The sequence below is a fragment of the Pseudoliparis swirei genome, chromosome 4 (assembly GCF_029220125.1).
Source record: "Pseudoliparis swirei isolate HS2019 ecotype Mariana Trench chromosome 4, NWPU_hadal_v1, whole genome shotgun sequence".
Lineage (NCBI taxonomy): Eukaryota > Metazoa > Chordata > Actinopteri > Perciformes > Liparidae > Pseudoliparis > Pseudoliparis swirei.
Window position 1 is genome coordinate 10901799 of NC_079391.1, and position 27087 is coordinate 10928885.

The window sequence follows — 27087 nt, forward strand, 5'->3', positions numbered from 1 at the left end:
CGCTTCTGAGGACATACTAAATCAGTAATCCTTTGAAGAAGCTGATTTTTGATTATGTATTTGACTTTTATGCATTGCATTGATTGATTGGAGCTTCCTTTCATTCATGAAGGAAAACAGAATAACAATGCATGCTTTGTATCAATAACTTTTAAACCAGATCACTTGTCTGACAGCAAAATGATGAATGCTTTGTACATTTTGTACCAATGGGAGTTCGGCGTGTGCACAGCGATATTCTCGTCCACCAAGACCTTTTCCCTCTCCCATATCAATACAAGTGAAGCTGTATTGATGAGACTAACTGTACGCCAAATGGTCTCTGCAGACTGAAAATAAATGTGAATGGAAATGAATGTCTTTTAAAACTGGGTCCTTTTAATTAAGAGGAAGCAGGACATCTGCTGTGCCAGTGTGGATATTGATCCGATGTCCATCCCTTATTGTGAAGAGAGATCCAACCCCCCCCTCCCTCACACAGTCCCGCCCCTCCCTCTGTGAACCTCTTTCAGCAGCACGCAGCCCAGCTGTGATGTCCAGTCAATCAGAAAACTAAACACACCCAAGAAAAAGTTCTGCAGAAATACCCGTGAGAAACACTGTGTCACTGATGCAAAGGGTTTTAACAATATATGTTTCCAATTCCATTTATGCACTTGGTAAATACATTTAGAAACATGGAGGGTATGTTGCAAGACTCAAACTGCTTCAATTAACTGAAATTTAGCCATTTGTGTATTTCTCCGCGAAAGAAATTAATTAAAAAGGTATTAAAAAATGAAAGAAATTATTGTCATCATCAATATCATTATAATTTCCCCTAAATATTAAACAGGAATAGAATTTTATTATTATTTGGTAACTTTAGTCAGATAACAAATTATCAATAAAAAAAAATTACTTCTTAAACTGTGGAACCTTTTATAGTTGGCATGAATAAATGTGTACAAAGAGGTTAATATAAATGTAAATGTAATAGTTTCTGGTTATATTATTTTTGTATTCCCACTTTCGTTCTAAGAATGGCCTCACGATATATTTCAACTCATCAAAACAATCTAACCTCTTTCAATATATGTTGTTAACATAGTGTCTTGTGCCCACAGTACATCTTACACACACTATTACTAAGTGTAATGTGATTAAAGTGTATAACTATATTGGAAACCAAATTATACTACACAGCTTTCCTACAGATGGCAGGCACCTCTCTTACATAACGTGGGAAAGTGAGAGCATGGCCTCATGCATGGTCAGTGTGGCTCTCCCAAGGGTGTTTAATTAATAATATATGCAGTTTCGGCACCTGCCAATGTGGGTGGGTGAGTTTGTGGGTGGAGCGATGGTCAGCCGGATGTTAAACTAGGGTCAAGCTCTGTGGCCGGATCAATGGAGTAAAAGTAATTATCAGGTTATGAATGCTAGTAAGGCTGTGGGTAAAGGGGAGCCAGCTTTCCCAGGACCTGCTGCCATTGGCCGGGGCCTGTGTCTTCCTGCTGACCCTCATGCCCATCCCCACTGACCCCTGAGGTGTCCAAAAGGCCGGCCTGAATGGTGTGCGACCTTTCCACTGACCCTGTGGATAGGAGGGGGGCTTTTAGTGCCACAACAGGGGGGTTGAGGAGAATATAGGAGCTGAGTCACATAAAAGGCTCTGACCACAGAGATGTTGACGAGTCCTCTCCACAGAGCCTGTCAACAGATAACACGACTTATGAATCAGCTCTCCATACTGCAGGTCAACAAGCTCACCGGAGAGATCACAGATGCATACGCGACTGCAGCTAAATTAGCTTTAAATAACCAGACAGGCTGTCCTCACAGCACTGAAATGTAGTTTAAAAATAAATCCCAAAATGTGAGACGACATTTGGACATAAAGAAGCAGAATTGAGTCAAAAGCTTCCTGCTGATGTGATGGGAAACAAACAAATTCTGTTCGACAGATGTAAGTTTAAATGTTGAATAGTTGGGTGACGCCATTCACAAAGAATACATTGTGTTTTACTTCCCCCATCTGGAAGAGTTCAGTACTACAAACACACATCTGTTCAAACCACAAGCATCTGGCTCCACATGTGTGCCACCCAAAAGAGAAACAACACGTCTCATGACTGAGTTTAGGATACTCTGAAATAATGGAAGCAAGATATTAGTGTAAGATCTCAAAAGTCCAATTAAAATCCTATTAAAATCCATTAAATCAAATCTAAAAACAGTTGAAATGAATTATGAATTTTTCTGTAAATGAACAAAAGCCCAATTTTGAGAAACACCACACTGGGCGATGACAAACAGCAAACGGCAGCTTCAAGATATGTCCTTAAAACTCCTCATACAATCATTAAACACTGTGCATCATGAGAGAAACATGTTTATGCAGGACCACCAACTTCATGACTACAAAGCTGGACTACTAGTGTCCGTCCAGTGATTCTCCCACAGAATACTCTGACCCTCCGGCTTCAGCGTCTCTCTTTCCAGGTCACCAGCCTCGTGTTTCTTTTCACATGAGACTTCCCACCGGTTACAGAATCACACGTTTTATACCTCGACATTGTCTCGCTCGCTCTGACTATATCACACATAACAGAAGGACTGTGAGACAACTCTAAAAGGTGAATTCTTGTAATTCAATGTATTTTACTGGTGTTAAATGGTCTGCCAATCATGTTCTCCATGTGGTAGTTGTATATAAGTAGACAACTGATCAACACTTTAACCATCCTATTTAACATTTATAAAGGGTATGTTAACTTTGTGTTTTGTAATCAGCCATCAAAACTCAAATCTAGACAAGTTATATTACTGGTATCTACTGTAGCTTCCACTTCTAGGTACCCAGGAGGAGTTACAGCTGTTGAAGAATACATACATTAAAACTACAATGTGTTATAAACTTAGTTTTTGTATTCAACCAAGTTAAAGTAAAGTGTTACTAACAACTGTGTAAAATCTTTGAATGCATTGAAGTTGAGATCGCTGCGTCAGTCTTTGAATAAAGTTGTCAGACTTCAAATCAGTGGTGAAAACTGCAGTAAGAGGAAATAAAACAAATGCACATCCGTGGGAAAGTTAGACATGAAGACACAGGATAACTTTTTATATTTCTTTATTTTTCAAATATATTTGTATTGAATTTGGTGTGCTATATGCCATCAAATGGGGATTCGACAGCTACCGTTGATTCAACCCTTTTAACTCTCTTATATGTATGTTGTTGTTTTAATGCACTTATAGGTGTTTTAATTAATTTCTATAATAATACAAATCTGATATTTCAGAACTTAAGTGTTGATCTATTCAATATTCTTCAGTAGACAATAGCTATATAACAGTACTTACATTTAGAGATTAAAACATTAATAATCAAATTCTACAATACATTACAAACGAAGGCCTCTGTATTTAACTTTATATATAAGTGAAAGAAGAGAATGTGCTTATTTTCAGCAATGTTCACATGTAAACATTTAAAGACGTGCACTTGAAGCATAGGATCATTTTCTTAAAGAGCGATTCAAGCGGTCTGCAGGTGACAGATTGGCAAAGATTCAGACAGTTTAGAAGTAAGACTCATCGATATCAACAAAGTGCTTGACTGTATAAAAGCATAAAGTATAAAATTGTGTTGTCAGAGACAAGAACCAGCCCACGATATCTTCTTTTATCAATGACCTGTAAACACGGCAGGTCGTGTAAACACGTGTTGCCATTCAGAAAATATTAAAACTACTGCGAAAGAACAGTTGCGTTCCTACAAAAGGTATTAACAAGTGATTACTCATTTTGAAAGCGGACAATAATCTGTACATATTTTGACAACCAACAATTTTTAAAGTTGTACTCTTAAAAATAGAGCACCGTGCTGCAATTAGACAAACACGAGTCGAGGAAAACAAAACAAAATCACTCATTGACAAAACTGAATTTCTAACATTATTGTATGCAACGTTTGTGATAAAGGTAAGCCTGTTGGATATTATGCGTGAATACATTTGTTTAATTCTCTGATACACAAAGTTAGCGTTGAAATATGTATTAATGTAGGAGGTGCACCAATAACCGTTATTTCTAACTTTATAATTTTGGAGAAGGTAAAGTTCAATTCATATCTACAGTTTAGTTTTTTTGGATGATATTCAATTAGCTCATGTCGATATGTACAATTGTGCCTAACAATTTCACACAATCTAACACTGCATGAAGTCAGTTACAAACGACAGTATATTAAATGTAGCCTTTTGCTGGTCCTGGTATTATTACATCGCTACTATACTAATAAAATTAGACACTTTCCTTAAGTGTATTCGCTCAAACGCATCTACAACGTGCACATGTTCGACTGTCAATGCTTTTGAGGTGCATATGTTTATGTGTGTGATGGAATGAAAAATGTATAATTATGTATAGAATTTAATGTTAGGAAAACATGTTTAATCCAGGTTGAATTGCCAATTGATTATTTAAGTTTTTTTGTTGAAAAACATTTGACACAATGTTGACTCCAACGAGTTCAGGGATTTGGGAGCGACAGCCGAAATTATGTTAACACCAAAAACAACGCAAAGACAAAATCGTACATGTACCTGATGAGAGAATCGGAGCGCAACGCTTTCTGAGGCAATTCAGCCCAAATTAAACTTTTTAAAAAAGGTTAGATGTTTTTGTCATACAATATACAGCTTTGCATTTTTTCTTTGTAAACTTTAAAACATGTAGAGTGATTAAATAACCCCGTTCCTCCAGATGCACTGTCCTCTCTTCACATGTGGCTCGACAGAGGACCAACGTGAAGGTTGTGTGACTGTCCTTCATCTGTCACACAGCTGGCAGGTTAAGACAACATTCTCTCGCACAGCTTGTTTTTTCTCATCATTACACGTCTTCACCACATCGCGCAGTAAAGTCACCACGAGCTCTAATCCACCCCGTCGAAGCCTTGTGCATTCTCGATGGCGATGTGAAGTTTCTCCCTCAGCTCCTCAAAGGACTCGTAAGGAGGCAGGTCCAGTCGATTGAAGCTGTACAAGGTGAGAGTAAAGACAGTGAGGACAACATGGGGGAGATCATATCCAAGCAAATGTCATAAAACGTAAACGTTGCTACGATTGCATTCTCTTTGTGACTTACTAGAAAATGCAATTTGACATTAAAAAAAAAATCAGTTGAGTTCACCCTTAATAAACAGTGAGGCGACTTTCTGAGCCTAATGACTGGATGTATTTCTTAGAGCAGAGGGAGAGCTATGCCTGTATCCAGCCACTAGAGGGCTTCAACCCACTATATCTTTTCATCATTATCATTCTTTATCATGGCCACACAAAACCTCAGATAAAGAAAGGGCAGATAAGTAGTGATGCCATGAGGGCAGGGCAGGGCAGCCCCCCCCCCCCCCAACTATTCGGTCGTTTTAGTCTTGGACATAAAGTCTATTAGCCATGTTTATGATTTTTCATGCTGAATTACTTATTTCTAAGGTATGAGCAACATGTGAGCACAACTCTGGTTCACACAAAAATCTCAGTGATTCTTTGGGGAGTAACTCAGTTTTACATTTATGTCGATTAAATTAACTAATTAACGAGTCGGCAACATTGGGTGTTTGTCGACTCAGAACTTCTTGGGTCAAGGACAACCCCGTATGCCGTATTATGGCTGGACATCCTTGTCGAAGCCCATAAATATCTATATTTTTTTATCTCGCATGCACAGATTATTATCATCATCAAGAGACTTTGTGGGCTCTGAACATCCAGACACAAGATACAATGACTGCTCCTTGGAGCCTAACTGGAATCTCTCATGACAAACCTCACTGCTCAACATGAACAACAAATCACTAGCGAGGAGAGAACAAAGTAATGTCAGCAAGCAATTAGTTTTGGGGCAAAAATCAGCTTCAGCCTTTTTAAACGTGGGAAAATATTAGCGGAATAATGCGAGTGAAGCGCTCACCATGTGTGGGCTCGAGGGAGTTTCTCACGCGTTCCCCACTGCTCGATGGTGAACAGCTGTGGTCCGTTAGACCCTGGAAAACAAACCCATCAAACATTAGACAAACACATACAACCTGATTTCAACTGGAATTAATTTACAATAAAACAACACCTGTGAATTGAAGTGTTATATAGATACACAGTATAGAGGGAAACATGTGATATGAAATGTATCATAATACACGACAAGAGTGAATTATCGAGACTGGGCAAGAAACTACTTTTTCACAAAGATGCAGTAAAACAAGCGTCATCGCACCGTAGAGTTCAGCAAAGCCATTCATCGGGACCCTGGAAGTTCCCGTCACAAACTGCAAGAGCCGGATTCTTTTTTCTGCATCCATCAACAGCACCGTCTGAACAACACAAACAGATATACAAATACATAACAAAGACAAAGCTCTTTTTGAAAGGACAATAAACTCTGAAAGAGGTCCACAGCTCAGCTTGATGGCTTCAGGCATGGAAAGTTGTCTTACTTTCCAAAACCACTGGATAACAGCGTGGTTGGAGCAGTAGCTGTTCTTGTACTTGGTGTTCTCTCTCCAGTCGTTCACATCGACATCTCCAAGACCACACATGAGCAGCTGTGGAGGGGGACACGTCATTATTAATCTGGAATACATCTACAATCAACCCGAATGGTCATTTCAGCACATCAGACACAGTGACCACTTACCTCGAGCTCGTTCTCATCAAAGATCTTGATCACATCTTGTGGTATCAACTCAAAGAATCCCTAAAGACAAAAGATGACTTTTCTTGTTACTTAATGTTATTTAATGGTGTCTACCATGTTGCAAAAAGAATGTATCAAATAAGTTGTGACCTCTTTGAAGGCGGTCATCTGCTTCTGTATCCTGTTCACAAACCTCCACTGCATCACCAGACTGTCAAACACAACACAGCCGATTAGCATCGGACCCTCATTTCAACACTTTGGTGATCATGATAAGGGGTTTTTCCTCTTTCTTACTGGATGTATTCCTTCTTGGTGTCGTTAGTGATGACGATCTCTGAGCCGCCCGGCTTCAGTTCATGCTGGTGGGTCTGAACAAGAAGAATTACATTTATAATGCGAATTACACAGTTAACCACTTCTCATAAATCTAAGACGACATGTTGAACACACCTGTCCAAACAGCTCTTCGTCGATGGCAAACCTCAAATCCAAGTCCGTCGGGTCGTTCTCCAAAATCCACTTCAAGGAGTTGAAATATTCATTGTCCTGAAACGACAACACACAACATAAATATCTTCCAGAGTACCTGATCCACCGAAGTATTGGCAGTGGAAACATGCGACACTCACAACGGACTCCATGTCCTGGAGATTGATCGGCTTCTGCAGCATCATCTTGTAGAAAGGCCGAATGAAGAAGGCTTTTAAAAAAAGGACACAAATAAAAATGTCAGGATCTATAAAATCTCCATTTGCTCAAACCCCTTTGATCTCCCCTGTGCCCACGACAACATGTACACAGGTGGCACTCACCATCCAGCAGTTTGCCATGATACACGGCCATGCCCGCCACCCGACCGATGAACTTAAAGTATGACAGGTGGTCCTCGTTACATAAACCTGAGTTGGCGTTAATCTGCAGTGTGTAGTTGTCTCTGGAAGACAAATCACAAAGTATGAACAGGAACAAATATTTTTTTAGAATTCAGCTGTTCTGGTTTCTGTCAGATAATTCCAGCTTGTTTATGTGTATGCTTAGATTGCTGCTGTTATAATAAATATAATCCTGTGATTGTGAGGAGATATTGCCGCTTGACGTTTCATTGATGCTCATCACAAGTTATGTAAATACTAACTGCTTTCCATTCCACAATTAAAGTTTTTCAGACCACATATTGTAGGACAATAAAGGAAGATGAGCTATTTGAATCTTATTGTGGCCTGTGATACTGTACAAACATAAATGTCAAATATCATACACATATATTATGTGTATTTCTCTAAGATGGTATTTTCTCATATTTCCTTGGACTTTCCAGACCCAGAGGCAGAACATCTGTTCTGAATGTCCTTTATTTACGGTTTCTTCATACAAGTCAGCGCACCAGCACATCTGAACCTCTACATTTGAATGGCTGTGCAGCAAGACAAGACGACCTCGTCTAAACAGGACTTAATTATGAATAAGACCATTAGAGGAAACATAAACAGAGACAGTGGGTAGACTCACGTGGCAGAATACTCAAACAGTCCGTAGTACGGGTTGAACATCTCCTTGGACATGAGGAAGAACCACTCCCTGGCCACACCGCCATAGTCCAGTCCTTTTTCTCCTTCAAACTCCACCCACAGTCTTGCCTTCAGCAGGTCGGCCCTCTTCACTGACAGGATGCGTCGGTACGAGTCCTCCAGCACCGCATTCCGCTTCAGCTTCAACTCAAAGCGGTTCGGGATGTCCACCTATTAAGAAGAGAGTTTATGAATATCTCTAGGTTGAATAAATACAGCATATGTGAAAGGACAAACTGATATCAGAGGTTAAAGCAACACCAGTCCTGATTGGGATCAAGTATCTGCAAGGTGGAAGTAGCTGTAAAGGAGCAACAGTTACAGCTGCTCCTTGAGGACACTCACCGGCTTCTTCAGCTTCTTCCGGAAGTAATCATACTTCTGTTTATAATCTCTGGAATAAGGCACTGCCTAGAAGCAACGGAGGACAAACCAACCGTAACATGTGACTTTAGTCAACGATACATATTTACAGGAAACCAGCAAACTATAAATAAAATTTTTTTTTATTGAGTGCTAATATCATATTACTAAAGAATAATTTGTCAAAAATAATCTGTACTCACTGGTCCGGTTATCGCTGAGTTCTGCAGTCTGGGATCATCCCATTGTGTGTTCTTGGTGTCTGTGAAATACAATACATCAGAGGCCATTCATTAACATGGAAACCTACACATTGTTTAGTCCAAGCTGGCACCTTAGTATTAAATGTAATCATACGCACTGTGGTCGATGTAGAATATCCTCCCATCACTGTGGATCCTCTCTTCCCAGCCAGGCTAGGAAGGAAGAACATTTTACATTCTAAATACGTTTGCTTTATACTATTAAATGAAATAGACAGCAATATCTGCTCTGATTATTTATTACAACACAGAGTAATTAAGGTCTCGTATATCATTTTTGCCTGAGATCTAAAGCCCAACGCTGATAAATGTCTTTCAATTAAAGTGTTACTGATATTCTGTAACTGCTGAATTTACCGGCAGAGGGCCGAGATCAGATGGGTCGAGTGAGGGTCTCTTCCTCATTAGCACAGGAATTTTGGGATGTCTGGGATCCTCCTATTCAGAGGAAAACAAACAGGGTGGGTTTCAGTCAAAGAGGAAATACTTACACAACAAACAGCATTTAGTATACTGCAGACTACGAACCATCATTTATTTTTAAGCTGACTTTGTATTGTATTTGTATTTATTCATAGTCACGACTTAAGATTGAAGATAAAAGCAAATCTGAAGTCTGCTGCTTCCTCACCCAGGTAGTAGTCTTCGTGTTGTGGTTAATGAAGAAGGGTCTTCCACTGGGAGCGCTGCGAACCTCCCAACCAGCCGGCAGGGAGCCAGAGTCATGTGTGGCCTCTGTGCTTGGGGGGTGCTGCGAGGGAGAGTCCCCGGGGGACATGGGTGGAGCCTGGCTCTGGGGTACACCTGCACCACTCTGTGCTGCTGCTGCTGCTGGTGGTGCTGTTGCTGCTACCGCTGGTGCCACTACTGCTGGTGCTTCTGTGGTTTTCTGTCCAACAATAAATAGAATATTGAGGTGGTATGGAGAAATGTGCTTGAAAAACTGCTAGTTGAGTACTAGTTTACATACTTTCGCCCTCTTATCAGTATCAGTAAGAATAAAATAAAAAACGTTGTACCTGAATGAGGGGGCGTGACCATGAAGTGCTTCGACTGTTGTGGTTGACAAAGTAGCGTCTTCCTTTACTGTCTCGCTTCTCCTCCCATCCTGAAGGCAGCACGGCTGCGGTTGGAATATGCTGTTGAAAGACATAAAAAGTGATCAATACTGAAAACCTCCAGCTCATTGAGAAACCCAACACCAACAAACGCATAACATCACTCAAACTATTTCCTAACTTCCAAAGCACAGGAACTGGTAGACTAAAGAAAACAGCTGTGAATCTTGAACGCTGCCATGTGTCCACACAAACAGCAACATTCTGATGTAAGAGTTTCAGTACAAAGTAGGAAGGAGTGATTTCATAAGTGAGTGAAGTACTCACCACAGGGTTAACAGGATGTTCTTCTCCCGTTGAAGTTGGGGCACTTCCTCTGCGACTGGAATGACTTGAGTTAGTTGCATGATGCTGCCGGACAGAGGAAGAAGCACGTCAAAGACAACCATGGCCATGAATGTGTTGTATACTTTTCACTGTTCTCCCTCTCTCACTTAAAAGTGTGTGGTTCCTATCAATCTCAATGTGAGCCTCTATTCCTCCGACTTTCCTGGTAAGCAGAACCGTATGGCGCACAAAAAGTGACTCACCGTGTGGGAGGCGCGCGGCTCGACAGCTGTGGCCCCAGAAAAGTGAGTGCTGTTTCTGAGCTCGTCGTGGAACAGCTGGAACTCTGCAGGCCCGTGTGGTGGGGGCGATGCGAGCGGGTTATTGCTGTGGAACATGGTGGACTCGTCCTCCGTGATGATCTCCCAGCTCTAGAAGATGAGACAGATGAGATTCATCCAGACGGATGTATTGTAAACCTAAAATAAGTCTCATTGTTTATAAAGTGTATTTCCTCAAATGTTAAAGCCCTCAGAGGACAAGCCAGAACCACACGGCTACCAGTGCAATTACCTCAGGAGACTCTCGTGCAGGGTTCTCATCTGGGTCTGAGATCTGTCTTCTGCGTGTATTGAAAGCTTGCTCCGCATCCATATTACTGTTCGGCCTTCTTTGCACGGTCACATCACCTTCCCTGTCGAGGACGGACACAGACACACAGACACACACTCAGTACTGCAACAACAAAGAAAATGATGTAACTTTGCTGTGGATGGGGGAGAGCAGTCTTACTGGGTTGTGGGTCGTGTCCACTGTGTGCTTCTGCTCTCATGATTGACAAAGAAGGTTCTTCCCAGGTTGTCCTCCCGCTCCTCCCAGCCAGAGGGCAGAGCAGGCAGCAGCTGGCTCTGTCTGGGACCCGACATGTCCTGAGACTCCAGAAACTCCCAGCCAGGCTGCTCGACATGAACAGAAAGTGTTAAAAGGCGGCACAAGCAGGAGGGGGACAATATCCTAATGCTAGCTATGAAAAAAAATCTAGCCACCAAAAAAGACTTTCAAACTACAAGAACATTCCCTGAAGACTGGAGCTTTGAGTTATATTACGTAAATAACTCATGAGCATATTTTAAAAAGGCCAAGGACACACTGTGGGACAAATATGCACTCATGGACTTTATGTTAAGACAAGACTTACATAACATAGGGAGGAGCTCATATTAGTGCTTTGACCTCTGATTGTTTAAACTGTGGTCTACGGTGAAATCAAACTACGCTTTATTATATTGAAAGTGACGTTTAAAAAAAAAAATCAGAGGTTGTAGTTTAATAAGCATTAATTACAAGTTTTTCGACATAGTATTTAACTTATAGGTTTAATTAAGACATGTGGAGATATTAAATGGCCAGACACTGATTTCAACGTGCAATCATGCTGAATAATACACAATCATTTCACCTGCAGTGAGTGACTGCAAGGAGCGAAAAGGTAAACAACAATCAGAATTGAGGCCGCCTTCAACTTGTTTTTGGGTAAAAACCTGGTATATTCTTTGGCTCATAGCAATTCAGAGTGACCGTGAACTAAAACTGTCAATCTATTTGGGTTGATGCTCTAACAAGATAACTTGAGGAATCACGAGTGAAACTTACGTCGATGTTCTCAGCCTGTTCTGCCGTTTCCTCTTCTGAGCCTGGGTTTTTTGGCAGATATGTCATTTTGAGACGCAGGTGACCTTTGACTCTGGACTTGTGGCTGCGTAACCAACCAACAGATTAATACTTTTTTATTTAAACAATGAAGTAATTAATATTGTCATGACAAAAAAATTAAGTATGAACTGTGGTCTATCATTTCCCCTGCAAATTAACATATGTGAAATGGAATGTAAAACAGGAGAAGACAAAAGGATTAAAAAGCAATGAAATCATGCCAACCTTCGTGGGTGAAGCAGAAAATCCTTGAATGTGTATGGCCTTTCTGTATTAGGATTTTCTGTCTGAGAAAAAAACAAAACAATAAAAAGAAATCTTTAATTCTCAAAACATTTTTAAAAAAGACGTGAATAAATCTACTGCATGGCAGTGTATCAGAACACAGGACTGTATATTTAAAGATAGATGATGGTGGCAGTGAACCATGAGGGCTTATTTGTGCGTGTTGTATTTATAATGAAACAAAAGCAGGAGCATAAAATAAACATGATGGACTGTGTTTCCAAAACGATAGGCAGCGATGTGGAACAGCCACTAGAATAAGGGTGTATACTCCCAGGGTGACATGGGGGAGATTTAGGTCCAGAGCTACAGTTCAAAACTAAATAGATCCTAACGTACGGTACTTGGAAAAAGTCACAGATATCAATATACAGAGAACAAGGATTTCCTGCAACCAAAGACTTACCGGTATCTGGTTTAAGGGAACGTCCACCTGTCCCAGAAAGTCATCCCGTGTCTGACAGGAGGAGGGGGGAGGGGGGGGGGGGTGAAGAGGAGAGAGGGAGAGAGAAAGAGGACCATATGACAATATTATCTCCTTCTACATTCAAAGGCACAGAGGACATGCTGTTAATCAGCCCACTTTGGAGTCATGAGAAACACAAAGGAAGATGCTGTGTCTCCGATAGTGATTTTTTCTTTTTGTGTTATTTTATCGCAATCAGACTTTTTCTTTGTCTGCTACATCTCTTACGAGCCAAATCCTCTCACACACGCTCTTTAAGAGTTAGATTGAACAGAACAATGCACTCTCTTACTATTTCATCTATTTCTATATCTATATGTTAAGTATGTGGTCTACATAGGAATGTCAGCCCACAATGAATGGCCAACTGTTAGTTCCAGAGAGTGGGACCAACATAATGTAGCATTTGTTGGATACGCTTTTCTTTTCTCTGAACACTTCACACATTCACTGCAGGCCTTTGTTGCTGCCCTTACAGTCTCAAAGGCAAACACGCGCTGCACTGAGGGAGCCAGCTCTGGGACCAAATTAACACCCGCGCCGAGTCGAACGGTCCAACAGCAGTCTGGAGTGTTTACGTGAACAGATATAGATGGAGGCCTCCTCCGTCCTGCCCTTGCATGTCTAATAGTGGAGCCAAGAAAAGCCGTTATGCCGAGGTTAATAAATACAGGCAACTAGTTTGGTGAGCAGTTTTCACTGATGGTCTTTGAATTATTTAGAAAAATACATTTTAAATGTTCTGACCCATTCTGGGTTTCATGTGAACTTTAACTACATCATAGTTAATAACGGTAATTATTGGATATTTCATAACTGAACACCTAAACAGACACACAAGTTAAGACACACAAGTCTTACTACATGTTGCTTGTAATGTTGTTGTTTGAGGTATTCAATCTGACTTAATGGCAGCACTTACTGCAAGTCCCTCTGGACAAAGATCCACAGCCAACATAGAAATCACACGTGTACAGAAGGAGGGTTACAGTTAACAATTATTTTAATTATTTTTTAATGTGCAGCCCGTTGACTCAACAACACAATTAATCATTTGATGACGGAAAAGAGTTTAAAGTGACCAAATGCAATTTCCCAAAGCTCTAATAATAATAATTCCATTACTTATTTTGTCCCAATGATCTAAAAAGGCAACACACATTCAGTATGGTATGTCAAGCATAAGTGTTGTCATTACTTTTTTGCAAGCTGGAGTTGCTTTCTATTTGCAGTGGGTAACTGCGTTTACGGGGCATTTTGAGAAGAGCCTTGCACAGCGTTTCCCTGACAGTGAGGTCTTCTAAAATACGGATGTTTATTAAAAGAGGGACCAGGGCCATAAATGTTGGATATATATTTACACACTACGGAGCATTAAAAAAAGTTTAATTTGTGTTTCTTTTGATATCGTTTACAGACAGACAGTTGGTGTACTTTACATGAATGTATGCATGTCTTCATAATACACTGTAGATAATTTCCTCCCCCTTAACTGTAAATAAATGAACAGGCCTCGTGTCGACTGCCAGAGGCATTGGACATTGGAATGAAGGACATTTCTAAACTTCAGTCTTGCCTCACATTATAACTGTTAAAATATAACTTATTCAAGTTAATAAATCAAGTACAACATCTAGCAGGACAACATGTCTGTGTCACATTCACATCAGCACTGATCCGATCTACCTTCATCTAAACTCTCACTTTGATAATACATTTTAAGCTCATGTAATAGTCACTCATTTACTTCTGTACCTCTTGGAAATGTTAATCTTTATCGATACAATCTGCACTTGTTTGGAACAGTCCGCTCAGATGACGAGAATCTTAACAATAGACAAACAATTACAGCCTAATTGGACAAGCGATCCCTCGGTCAATTTAAAACAGCGTATGCCATAAACAGCAACGCATAAACAAGTCAGGCTAATGGCGATGGCTGTCCCTGCTGGTTTCACAAGTCAAGCCGGTTCATTTCTATATCAGTCACAAACAAGTGAAGCCGTCTCTTCCCTTGGAAAGTGAGTGGATGCAGAGGGGATTGAGGCCACGCTGAACAAAGAGGAAGTGTTTGCCTTGGACATGACAAGACTTCCCAAGATAACAAGATAGCCATAGACACGTGTTCACGAAGAGCATCCCAGAAGATTCGTGTGACACTAATTGAAACTCAGTTCCGCTTGTGGCATTAAGCCGTGCTGACCATGTACTGTGGGAGGTTGTGGCAAACAGCGCCACACACGTTTGGGCATCTGTAGAGCGAGCTCAGTGATATCCATCTCAGCTGGGCTCAGACAAACTGCTTTCAACAGGTGGACCGCAGCATGTGAAACCTAAACCTGACGAGCGGCTGATGTGATTGGAGCAGAGGCTGACGATAAGCCAGCCTGACCAGGAACTTGTGTTCACATCGGAGAAACTATTTCATGAAATAGGTTTGAAACGAGTTACGTTTTTGTCAAACCCGCTCATGAGTCTGCCAGCGCTGCAGAGACGATGCTCATCTCGACAAAGTTAACGCGTTGAAATGAGGAAGCCCTTGTTTTCCACACCTGAAAGCATTTGCTGTCACAGCAGGAGGCAGCAGCCCCAAGTCTGATGGCCTGCACTGCTCATTATGCTGATTGAGAGTGGTTTAACACAAACAGTTTTTTTAACAATAAAAAGGAAGAAAGGGGTCATATTGTTCTTGTCTGCTGCTATATTCCAGTTTTTAAAGTTAAAGTCCAAGAGTTAAGCTCGTTATTGCCGGGGTCTTTTCATTCCGGACGAGTGACTTTTCGAAACCACATGTTATCGCTTGTGAAAGAATCTGAAAGAGTTGCAGCTTGAGCTGGGAAATGCAACGCACCACAAACAGCGGGGCAGCTGCACACACCGAGCTGAGACAATCAAATCTGGAGGCTCCGTAATGACACGGAGCTCATCGTCGACTTGATCCCTCAGGAAGTTAGAAGTGTGTCGTTCATCTTTTGTGGTTCTTACGAGTTAGGTTTTTTTCTCTTCCTTGATTAATGTGGTCACTACCGGTTGTTCATTAACTCGTGAGGTAAGGTGTACGGGTTATGAGGGCAATGGAGATAAGATAAGAAAAGAAGACCAAAAGTTTCCATAAAAAAATTACATTGTGGGATGGAAAAAAACACCACATCCTGCTGCAACTGTATATTGAAACAGATTTATCTTTGTTTTGAAAATAACGATCTCAAACCTGCCACTGTTGAGATTAACAAAGGGAGGCACATTCAGCCCATATAGGTCTTGGGGAAGGGGATATTTAGATTTAGCATTATTTAGATGAGTAACAACTGTATGTTTTCCCTTTGATTGCTTGTAGTAACCACAACCACTTCAAATAAATACTTACATTTCTGAAATATATATTTTAGTTTTACGTATGCTTCCCCGATCTTTGAATTAAGAGACTTATTGAGTCTCAATCATATTGTTGTTGCTCAGGTCCGAGCAGACAGTCAGAATGTAAACAAAGGTGTGTAGTATTTGGGACAGACTTTTAACAGGGAGATGTGTGAAGTGACTAAATATTCACCAAGGACTTTGAACATCAAAGTTCAAGTGAAAATAATACATTTGATGCTGGTATTTCACAGGCATTTTAAATTAAGATAATGAAATCTAGATTTCCTAAATCAAATGTAGGTCTTTAAACTGAAATGGAGTAGGACTCCTTACTTGACAGCCTGCTAAATGCAGGAGGGGGGCTGACACCTGATAGATCACAAACACTGCCTGGTAGGCGGACCCATAGGGAAGGGAACGCTCCCTTCCTGCCTACATTATACACACACTGCATGACTGCGCTGCTCTAGTATCATGCTGTTAAATTTGAATCCATGGGACTGGGCAGTGCTACAGACCGCCAGACTATCTGGAGTCAAGGGGAATATTTCAGAAGCACTTTATTTATACCAGCAAGGGGCTCTGCTTTTCCCACCACTAAAAATAGCCCGGGTAAATACTTAAAGTCGATTACTCATAGCGCTAAGAGAATAGTAAAAATGGAGAGCTATTCTAAAGTTTGTCTTCATACTCGCCAACAAACAGACTCACAAGACTTTTTTCCTCATTCACGCATTTTTGGAAACCGATATGAAAATGTTTATCCCTGTAATGTAACTGAATACCTCTGAATGTTTGTCCACATCGGGCTTGTTAATTGCATTCCTTAAGCTGTAGTGATCTTCTCCGTGACTGAAAGTCGCTCGAGCTTGTGGTGAGCCTAATGGCTCAGTAAACCGCGTTTTAAGGATTTTAATGGTGATAGCTTTGAAGACGAGCACCGCCATCACAGCATTTAAATCCTGGAAATGATTTAACGCCAGAAGTATCTTTTAAAAAGGATTAACTTTCCTTCAGCAACTATAAGCACAAAATGTACTATTTTATTTGTTACGGGAAATATTTATGACCGTCAAACTTTAATTTAAAGAAGAAGTCTGAGTGGCGTCACCTGAGCTGTCAAACCAAAGCAGGCTGGAATGTGCTTGAACCAGTTAAACAACATTTAAATTGACTCCACAGTTCAACACCAGAGGGCCTTTTCTGACTCCTACTACCTAAAGAGCTCTTTGCCTCTCAATTCATTGTTAATGTGACAGATTAAAATAAAATAAATTCTATTTTTCCTCTTACTTGTAGGGCTATTTATCAATCTGGATTGTTTGGTGTTTTGCTGAGGAGATGTCTGTGTTTTCTTCAATTTAATGGGAATATACGTTTGGCACTTTGAGCACCATATAGTCCCGTAATATTTGAGGGAAGGCAGACATCTCTCCGGTGGAGACAGATAACGAGCATCAGCGAGTTCCAATGAAGAAACTTAACACTCACCTTGGTGTTTTCAACCGGACTCTTTTGCATGTTAATCCCTTCGTGCCTTGTGTTGACATCAGTAAAAGAGCTGGGCAACTTAGCTGGGCAGCAAGGAGACAAATGAATGTGCACATGTGGAGTGTGAGGACTACTGAGTTTGGGATTTGAAACGTGACATGAAATTCCAGTGCTGGCGTATGGCACCTCCAGGGAAAAGCTCCTTTGTATGACTCGGGGACAATTGTTTTCCTCAGGCCCTTCCTGTCCTTTCCCTGATGAACAGACCTTTTTCTCTGTTGGTTTCGTCGAGGAGAGCAAACAGGCAGAAGTACTGCGGTACAGTGTTCTCCGAGGGTTGTGTCCACCATCGGGGTGGTGAGGAGCCTCAGGATTATCCACATTAGCCGAGGTTGCAGCTCCCTTGCCGGACACTATTGGTCTCTGGTGGGCAAAGTGCAGCAGCACGCTGCTGGAGTGCCGATTCGATCGGTCTGAAGATAACGACGTTTCCCTGATTTTACTCCTGTCCTCCATTTTGCATGTTGGCTCTTCCTGGAAAGGAATTTTAAATTGCACCACGTGCTTGATGTCCCTTAACTCGGCGGAACAGCTTCCTTTAGGGAGACGCTGGCCGCTTACCGCTGTGGTAGTGGACTCTTTGCAATTTACTGTCTGTGGCGATGACTGATGAGAGCCCCTCACGGGTGGGAGAGCAGACAGAGCCATTGGGCAGACTGGAGAAGCAGGCGGGCTGTTGCAGGGGCTCTTCTGAAATATAACCAAGGAGTAGCACCGTCTCAACGGGACCTTTGACTTGCAGCGGAGTCGACTCCTCTCCTGGGTGGTCCTGTGCTTTTCTGACGCCTCTGGCTCAAAGATGCTGTTGCTGCTACAGTACCCGGCATCGCTGGCCATGCCGCTGCTGCACGAGCCTCCGCCAGAGCCACCGCCCGCTCCTCCTCCTCCTCCTCCTCCTCCTCCTCTGGCCCCTGGGTCTCCATCCTCTATACTGCCATCTCGCTCTCCACTAAGCTTTCCACGAGGCTGCAGCAAGATCTGTAGAGTGCTCTTCTTATTAAATCCTCCAGTGTTAACCCTGGGTATGAATACTGAAGAGTGCCGCTGTGGATTAGCATAGTCTGGGGACAGCGGCGTCACCTTAAAGTGGACAGAGCCGTGCGCCGGACTCTCTGCGGCGCTCCGAGCTGACGCACCGACTCCACTCTCCTCGCCGTGGCTGCTGAGGCTTTCTGACAGAGGGTCCGTGTTGCTTCTCCTCGACGCAAATTGTAAGCGCAGCCGACGTGCCATTCGGTTAACTCTCTAATCCCTGCAGCGCTGGCGAGAGCTGCACGATCAAACTCGCTGGGAGGAAAAAAGGAAAGCGAAGCAACTGCTCCGCGCTCCGCTCTGTGATCACAATCATTAGCGGCTGTACATTGCCAAAATAGCTCTGGTGACACCCTACATTCCTCTGCAGGCTGATCTCAGTTTTTCGTCGGAGGGGGGGGGGGTCAGTGGTTCTGTTTGGAGACATGACCCAAACATACGACCTTTGAAACAAGAGCAATCCCAGACGTTGGCCCCTTTAAGGAGCTTAAAGCCGACACGGAAAACAACATTGCAATAAAAACTTAAAAGACACTGCTGACCTGCTTTATAACCTTAGGCTAGCTGCTCGTTCACGGCAGCCTCCCGAGTTCCAGCCAGATTAATATCTGACACCGCGTGTCTGTTCCAGCCGCCTCACTCCTTTGGAGAAAACGACGACATGCTGGCCCCTCTCGGCTGAAGCTTTGGTAAACTGTTACATCTGCCTCAGGCCACTCTCTCCCGTGAGACTCTACTTCCTGCTGCGGGTGTGCGTCTAATGTTACTACCGCTCTGTGCCCCCTACAATATTTTGACACACTACTATCGAATTACAGGAAATCAAAAGGAAAAGACTTTCAACATAATTCTGTAACAAACTGGGGAGCGTAGCACAAAATAAAACCACCATAGCCTGTGAAAATGTGCAGGACAGCAAGTGGAAACTGCAAAAGTATCAGTAAAAGGAACTTAATATGTCAGAAACAGTGTTTGGTTTGCAAAGAAACAGATAATGTAATAACAAAATAATAAAGTTAACATAATATAAAATAAAGTAAGCTGTGACATTTTCTGCCTGCCTACGGAAAACCCAAGAAGATGAGAAGGTGCTGTGACAGTGACATGACACCTGTTAGGTGACACCTCATGTAACAGTCAGTGCCGTCTGATTTCCCCTCCGTGGCCGTTGACAGTCCGATTTATTAATGACAGCCTATTGTGCGTCAGGCTGGCCTATTTCAGGGCATTAGTATGAATCCAAACCAGTTTCAGTACAAGCTGTATGAGTAAGAGACAGCCAGGATTAAAGACATGATTCATTAGAGGACACTTCGCTGCGGCAGCTGCCCATTTATTTTAACCGACATGACTACCAGGAGAACTTGTGATTGGCTACCAATCACTCATGTGGCCAAAAACAGATCGCATTTATGGTGATACATGATTTATGTTGGTGTCATACATACTTACAGTGGTGGCGTGTCATAGGCCAATAATAAAACAAAGCTAAGCGAGATTCACACATTGAATCCAGCACCATAAAAACAACGTGCCGAAAAAAGAAACACTGAAAGGTAAGCCCTATTGTGCCATGACACCCTGGCAGGTCGGTTACAGTAGAGGCGGGACACATGAGACAGGATGGCTGTCAATCAGCAGCCGTCATGTGTTTGGCTAACAAGTTGCGAGCATCACATGTACAGCCTCACGACTACTGAACCATCTCAGAAAACTTGATGATGAAGGGAACTGGATTACTGATGGGCTAACTGTGTATTTGAATCTTTACGTTCTCGGTATGTTTACTATATTAATGACTGCTGTACTTCCTATAGCCTGATCAAAATCACACTTCAGTGGATATGTAGTTGTCTGTGGACAAATCTCACCATCAGAATAGGCTGGGAGCATTTTATTTCTACTTTTTTCTTGTAGATGACAGTGGGTTTGGAAAGTGTGCTTCTATTCCCTTCAGCCTTCGGTAAAAACGTCTCCCTGAATCAGGAGGTGCAGTTGGTTGCACAACAGCTCCTCCTTACCATTTGATCAGTGTTTTCCATGTGAATTCATGATGGCCATTCATTCGAGGGGGGGTAACCATGGCAACCTCTGCATACGGTCATGTGCATACCCTCTATTCAGGCTGCCTCTGGAAGTGAGACAAGGTCTGCTACACAAACATCTCCATGCCAGCTTGTGATAGCAGAAAGCAAACCGTAGAATGTATCTTTGATGCATCTTATATAGATTTAGCACGGGTCTGATTATGGGTATGTCTTTCTCTGCGAGTGTCTCCAGGAATAACACCACTGTCGTTAAATAAATTGCCCGGAGTTGCCTTCACTCACTTTCTCGACAGTGTAACCTGCTCAACGGGCAGCCGAAGTGGAATAATAATAATGGCAGTAGGTGAAAGAGCACAAACATGATCAGGGTCTATTGAGGAACAATACTAATACATTGAGCAACAAAACAAAACATTTCTGCTCAAGTTTCCTGGATTTCCTGCTCATTCCTCTGAGTGTCAAACACATGCATAAAAACAAGTTCACAGTGTGGACACACCCTTCAGATTTTCACTGGATCATATCATGACGAGGCAGACTTGAGTCAGTCACACCCAGGTTGGTCTGACTGTAAGACACGTCCTCCAAACACTCAGCCAAACTACTCAACTAAATAGAGTGACGCTGAATTTGTGAAGCAGACACTAAGTTTGTGTGGAATACATGTGCATGTGTGGACTGTATGTTTTAACTTTGTGTAAAATAAGAATACATATTTTCAAACACAAGGAAACTAAGCACAATAGCAGAAAGGAGTGGGAGAAAAGAAATACAGGATTTCCACTTTATAGCAGAGCATTGTTCATTCTGTGCAGAACCAATTAGAAGTTACATGGAGTACATGGTAGGTTTAGTATTATAAAGGCCTGACACAGTCGTGATACATAGCGATATATATTGCTCTGTATGTAGGGGAGATATTATGTATCACGACACATAATATCTCTACAATCTATGTGATATTCAGCCCTTGATGTCTTCTTCTGACATTCGAATGTGCTGCTTCCTGAGCAGACGTTACCAGTTTGGACAGGTAGTTGAAGCAGTGGGGTAAACGGGGTAAAGATAAGAGCAAAGTCATTAGAGCTGCAACTCTGTAAGAAAACTGCAAGATAATAAATTAAATAAACTACTATTTGTAAGCACTAAACACAACAACATTATACGTTTATAACTTATCTTTGCTTCAGAACAGAGTACGAAATAGCGTAAAGGGAAATTACAGTGGGGGATAATATCAAGCCACCGCAGTTAAATAAAACAAGTAGCGCCCAACTTTCCAAAAATATTTTATATTTGGCTTTATCCAATGTGTGGCTATGCAGCCACAGATCAATAAATAAAAGCTATGTGGCATATAAATGTAGGGTAGGGTGCCCGAACTACAGAATCTATTACTTTGCTCATCCGGTTTTCTTTGAGTAAAGCTCTGATAAAACGGTTCTAAATGAGTAAAGTGTGGTTTGCCAAGTTGACAACACCCCAATAACTCACTCACTGTGTTTACTTACAGAGAGCACCGTGAGCAGGAAGTCTCAGATAGCAACGGTGCTCACCGAGTCTGGCTGCTCAGGTGTCTCAGTACCTGGTGTGCATCAGAACGGGGTGAAACTGGGTCAGCAGCTCGACTGAAGTCATGCTACAAACTCTCATTCCCAAAAGCTTCAACGTGGCTGTGTACTAACTGCGTATGAGAAAACACTGATCTACAGTCACTCACTCAAAACTCAAACTACCAGCACGACAACTCAAACCTCAGTTCCTACTGAGCTGCAATACATACATATATATCTCACTACATATACATAGCGATATATATCTATATACGATATTCAACCCGTGACCTGATATGACTCTTTCAATCACCAGCCACGCCTCTCAACGACAAGCCTTAGTTACCCTTAAGGTAGCCAGATTTTCCCGTATTATCAGATCTGAATAATAAGGGCTCACAGTTGTCCAACAATAACTCACATGTGTCAAAATACGGGTGGCTGTATCAGGCAGACAGATCAAAGTTAACCTTGCACTGACTGGAGGATACCCGTATCTGTAGAAATATGACACATCGCCTTATCTGGCATGCATTGTTCACTTTATGGTCGACGCATATTAGGTGACGTGAATTTTTGGTTCGCGACCAATTGTTTTAAAGCTCTTTTTAAACATTTGAGATAATTTCCTGACTTGAACATCGATGGGTTGTATCCAATAGGCGAAGTGTGTTACAAATATCAATTAAATTGTGTCCCTCTTTAGTGAAGTGGCTCTTAAAATTGATTTTCAATCCTCTCTGGTCATTACAGAGCGAGTAGGCCCATCAATGTAAGAGCTTGTCCAGGGCCTTTAAGAATAATATAGTAATGAAAACACTTTGCCCCACAATTATAACAAACTGACAGAGGGGATGTATCCAATATCCATAGGTGAACAAGAGCTGCAACAAATTGTCAATTTATCAATTAGTCAATCAAGAAAAATTTAATTGGCAACTATTTTCTTGATTGATTATTTAAAATCATAACTATTCAAGCAGATATATTAAAATGTTCTCATTTTCTACTTACTCAGCATTTATTCTGTAAATCTGAATATCTTTGGGTTTTAAACTTTTGGTCTAACAAAACCAAACAATTGAAAGAAATGTTACAGACCAACTAAAAATCAAGAACATAATTAGCAGATTAATTGACAAGGAAATTGATCATTAGTTGTAGCCCTTAGATGAACCAAGCTTTCCACACTTGGAATCCACAACCCAAGATATGTTGTGTATATCAAAATCTTAGCAAATAACTTACCAGGCGGTTCTCATCAAACACCTCCAGGAGCAGACGATGCTTCCGGGGATCCACCTGAAACATAATATCGACTATACAATCAAAGCGCACACGTACTGGGTTCAATAAAAAGACAATTTTATGGTACCATATAATTAAGTATAGATTAAATCTAGAGTCCTGTTATAAAATCTCACAAAACGTGAGACATTATGCAGATATTCACACAACATGAGAGATAAACAGATGCATTTAAAAATGTTCATCCATTTTAAGTTGAACTTACTTTGAAAAAGAATTCTTCATTCCATTTCGGGTCCAGTGTCTTCATGTAACATGCGATGGGAAGGGAAATAAAATCAAAATAAATATAATCCACAAAAAATAAAAAAAGCTTAAAAGCAAATGTAGATGTTCACTTGCTCACCTTTTTTAATGTTTTAGTCTGAAGCGTTGTGATTTCTCCATTGATAGGGTCATAGAGGGACAGTCTTGCGTATGGATCACTGCAAGACAAAAACACACACATTAGATTCACGTCTGGTGTAGACGTCGATCTAGAACGACTGAAATGGTTATGATCTACTTCTCTTTATGAATTAGTGGTTTATGTTGTTCTTCTGTCATGTACCTCTACATTATTTCTGAGGGAGGTTAATCCCGTAACATACTGGTGCTTGATGCAAAGTTGACTCTAATTGTTGTTTCATGATTGTTTGCGGTACTGGGGCTGTAAGGTTCTGTGTCTTCTCTGTGGCTCCTCTGTCTCCTTGATTGTGTCATTCCCTGCACCTGCCCTCAGCCACTCTCGTCTCGTTAATGTCTCATGTCGTACACCTGTTTCCTTGTCGTACACCTGCTTTCCCCCCCTATATATTGTGCCACTCTTTCCCTTGTCTGTTGCTGGATTGTTGTCTTTTTTCCGTTGTCCTGTCTTTCGTAATGTAATGTAATAATGTACCTGATCCTGCCTGCCCTGAACCCCGATTCTCTGCCTGCCCCTTTTTGGACTTTGTTGTGTTTTTTGTAACCCTTTTGGCTTCAGTGAAGTGGTTTTTGTTCATCTACATTGAGTCCTCTCGATTCCTCTGCATTTGATCTCCTGTACCTCGCTACCTGTGGCATTAGCCTTGACAGGGGCATGCATTTAAAGCCACATTAAAAAATGACCCAATCTTTATGTGATTTTAGGCCTGCAGCATTGTCATTGGTGATAGACTAAGTGAGTGCTAGGAAATTAGAGTGATGCTAATACAGACATTTTGATAATAAATCCACAATCTAGTTTTGTTGTGTCACTGTCAGATTGCATTCATAGGTTCTCTTTGTCTGTTGTGAAAACTGCAAAAAAAAGAAAAATCCTTCTGAAACAAGAGACACCCACACACAAAATATAGCACATTAATTAGAGTGTCGATAGAATTTTGGAGAGAATGGCGGACTAAACTGGAGTAATGAAACCTAAACTGATTCCCGGTTCACTGACAGATGGCTGAAGTACGTGTGCTGTTTGTTGTGAAAAAGGTTGTCATCCACTTCCTGTCATTCTAATCTACATACAATGGTTTAGAGGCTGCACGTTCTGTCTGTCCAACTTTACTGAAAATAAAGAGGCCAACTGACGAGAAGACGGCCACTACATCGACGAAGAGACGGCCACTACACTGACGAAGAGACGGACACTACACTGACGAGGAGGAGGAGGAGGAGGAGACGGACACTACACCGACGAGGAGACGGACACTACACCGACGAGATCTAGTTGTAAAATGTATGTAAAGCTAAAATAATTAGTAATTTAGTGTTACATTTGATGGTTTTAGGTTCTAAATTGTCCTGCGTAATAGTAAACATTTGGCTTTTAGGACTGCTGAATGGAAAAATATATAAATACTGTACATGTAATATATTTGCTGATATCAGAATTGTATAATGATGAGATGACTTGACAGGTTCATCGATGATTAAACCAAAAGTTAGTTGCAGCCCTCATCATAAGACATACAGAAGTAAGCGTGAACCAACTCCCTCTTACCTGGCTCCGAGTATGTCTTTTTTGGCCAGCCCAATTCCAGCAACGACTTTCACTTTTAGGACTCTGGACTCTTCCTGAAAATAAAAAAAGAATAATATTCATGAGTTTGTGTATATGTTAATGACATAAAGACAGATATGGAGTCTTGCGTCACTCATGAATCATAACTCAAACAGCACTAGGACACGTAGCAAATATAAACAATAACAATATTCACGAGAAAAATAAATTAAAAACTAGAATAGAATAATGGTACCTAGTCATGTGCTGTACATATGTAATGCAAGTCCAGAACACTGAATATCATCTTGTGTTCTCACTCACACACACACAGCTTATGTAAATGAACTATAGCGTTTGGAGTATGAATGCCTGTCACGTGTTCATACCCCCGCAATCAGTGTTTACGGGAAGACGTAACATCCGGACAATACTTGGCACTGTTGCACATTTCCCTTCATAGCTCTCGTTTATGCCTTTACTGTTTAGTTGGTTAATAATCACATTATTTCGCAATCAATCCAACTGACAAAAAGCAAACAACGATCGGGCCCTAACGTTGTTCCGTGTTATTCTTGAACGAGTTAATTCAGAGTTTGGTCGATGTCAGTTTGGTGTGTGTGTGTGTGTGTGTGTGTGTGTGTGTGCGTGTGTTGAGGACGGGAAGCAGCCGTTGGCCGACACAGAGGCGTTAACAGCCGAGGAGCCTGTTGTGTTTCCTGGAAGAAAAAGTGAACAGCTGGAGCTCTAATGTGGTGTAGCGTGAGCTGAGAAGTACAACTGATCAGGACAATCGACGAGCCCCACATTGTAGCGCACACATAACTACACACAGTGAATGTTACTTCACAGTTTGCTCGCTAACGTTCGTTAATTGGTCGTGTTTGGTTAGCTCACGCGGGAGTGCGCGTTAACTAGTTAGCCCGCTGGCTAACGACGTGTTTACGGTCGTTAACGGCGGATTGGAGACAGGAGCGTTAGTTTACCTCATCTATCTGAAGTCCTCGGATCTGTGGAGAAAGTGCAGCCATAGTATCCTCGCCCTTCCTCCTTCCAGGGAGCGACAGTAAGGAGAAGGAGACGATAGTGTCGCGGCCAACCGTCGACTCTCGGTGTTTAGTTTCTACTGCCTCTATTATGCCCTCTGCGTGTTTCCGCTGGTAGCTGCCGTGAACCTGACCTAGCGACTACCTGAGACACCGTCGTCATTCACTGGATCCATCGTCCTTCTTCTTTTCCTCCTCTTCCTGCTGTGTTTCGTCCTTTCTCCTCCTCTCGTTCCCTTCTTCCTGCACCGCTCCAGTCTGAGGAAAGCCCAGAACAACACGAGCGATAGGCTCAGCCGAACGCGTCATCACTCTCTGAATAAACGAGAGGTGGGAGAAGTATTCAAGTAAAAGTACATACAATCTTCATTACAAGTACACGTTGTGTATCAATGTAATTCATTAATTAGGTAGCCTACTATCAGCCACAAGCAATATTGTAGTGTAACTAAGAACAGTTGTACATAGTTCAGCTACTTTACTTTATAGTAGGCTATAGTATCTATGCACC

General features: G+C 41.6%; 1 protein-coding gene across 2 annotated transcripts; it reads right to left on the reverse strand.

The window, feature by feature from the left end:
- Positions 1–3095: 3095 nt before the first annotated feature.
- On the reverse strand, positions 3096–26797 carry nedd4a (NEDD4 E3 ubiquitin protein ligase a). 2 transcript variants are annotated; one of them, XM_056412389.1, is made up of 29 exons: positions 26517–26797; positions 25531–25604; positions 23923–24001; positions 23782–23820; positions 23517–23570; positions 12665–12715; positions 12199–12260; positions 11914–12016; positions 11053–11216; positions 10834–10954; positions 10524–10691; positions 10261–10344; positions 9895–10014; positions 9507–9764; positions 9233–9313; positions 8974–9028; positions 8816–8874; positions 8595–8660; positions 8191–8420; positions 7494–7615; positions 7311–7381; positions 7132–7227; positions 6976–7049; positions 6829–6889; positions 6679–6738; positions 6479–6586; positions 6259–6355; positions 5959–6031; positions 3096–5024 (listed from the first exon to the last, which is right to left on the reverse strand). In XM_056412389.1, exons 1-29 carry the CDS (start codon positions 26559–26561, stop codon positions 4922–4924), a joined length of 2778 nt encoding a protein of 925 aa, XP_056268364.1. In that variant the 5' UTR covers positions 26562–26797; the 3' UTR covers positions 3096–4921. The 2 variants fall into 2 exon arrangements, with proteins under 2 accessions (XP_056268364.1, XP_056268363.1); XM_056412388.1 differs by lacking the exons at positions 23517–23570; positions 23782–23820; positions 23923–24001; positions 25531–25604; positions 26517–26797 and adding an exon at positions 17576–19025.
- Between the last annotated feature and the right edge of the window lie 290 nt (positions 26798–27087).

What these genes read in the sequence shown, in the direction of transcription:
- nedd4a (XM_056412388.1), bottom strand. Translation starts at nt 18,868, where the DNA reads ATGGCACGTCGGCTGCGCTTACAATTTGCGTCGAGGAGAAGCAACACG. An exon ending in TCATGGCAAACTGCTGGATG is followed by an intron (nt 7,382 to 7,493) that starts GTGAGTGCCACC and finishes TTTTTTTAAAAG; the next exon opens with CCTTCTTCATTCGGCCTTTC. An exon ending in TTGATGAGAACGAGCTCGAG is followed by an intron (nt 6,587 to 6,678) that starts GTAAGTGGTCAC and finishes CCCCCTCCACAG; the next exon opens with CTGCTCATGTGTGGTCTTGG.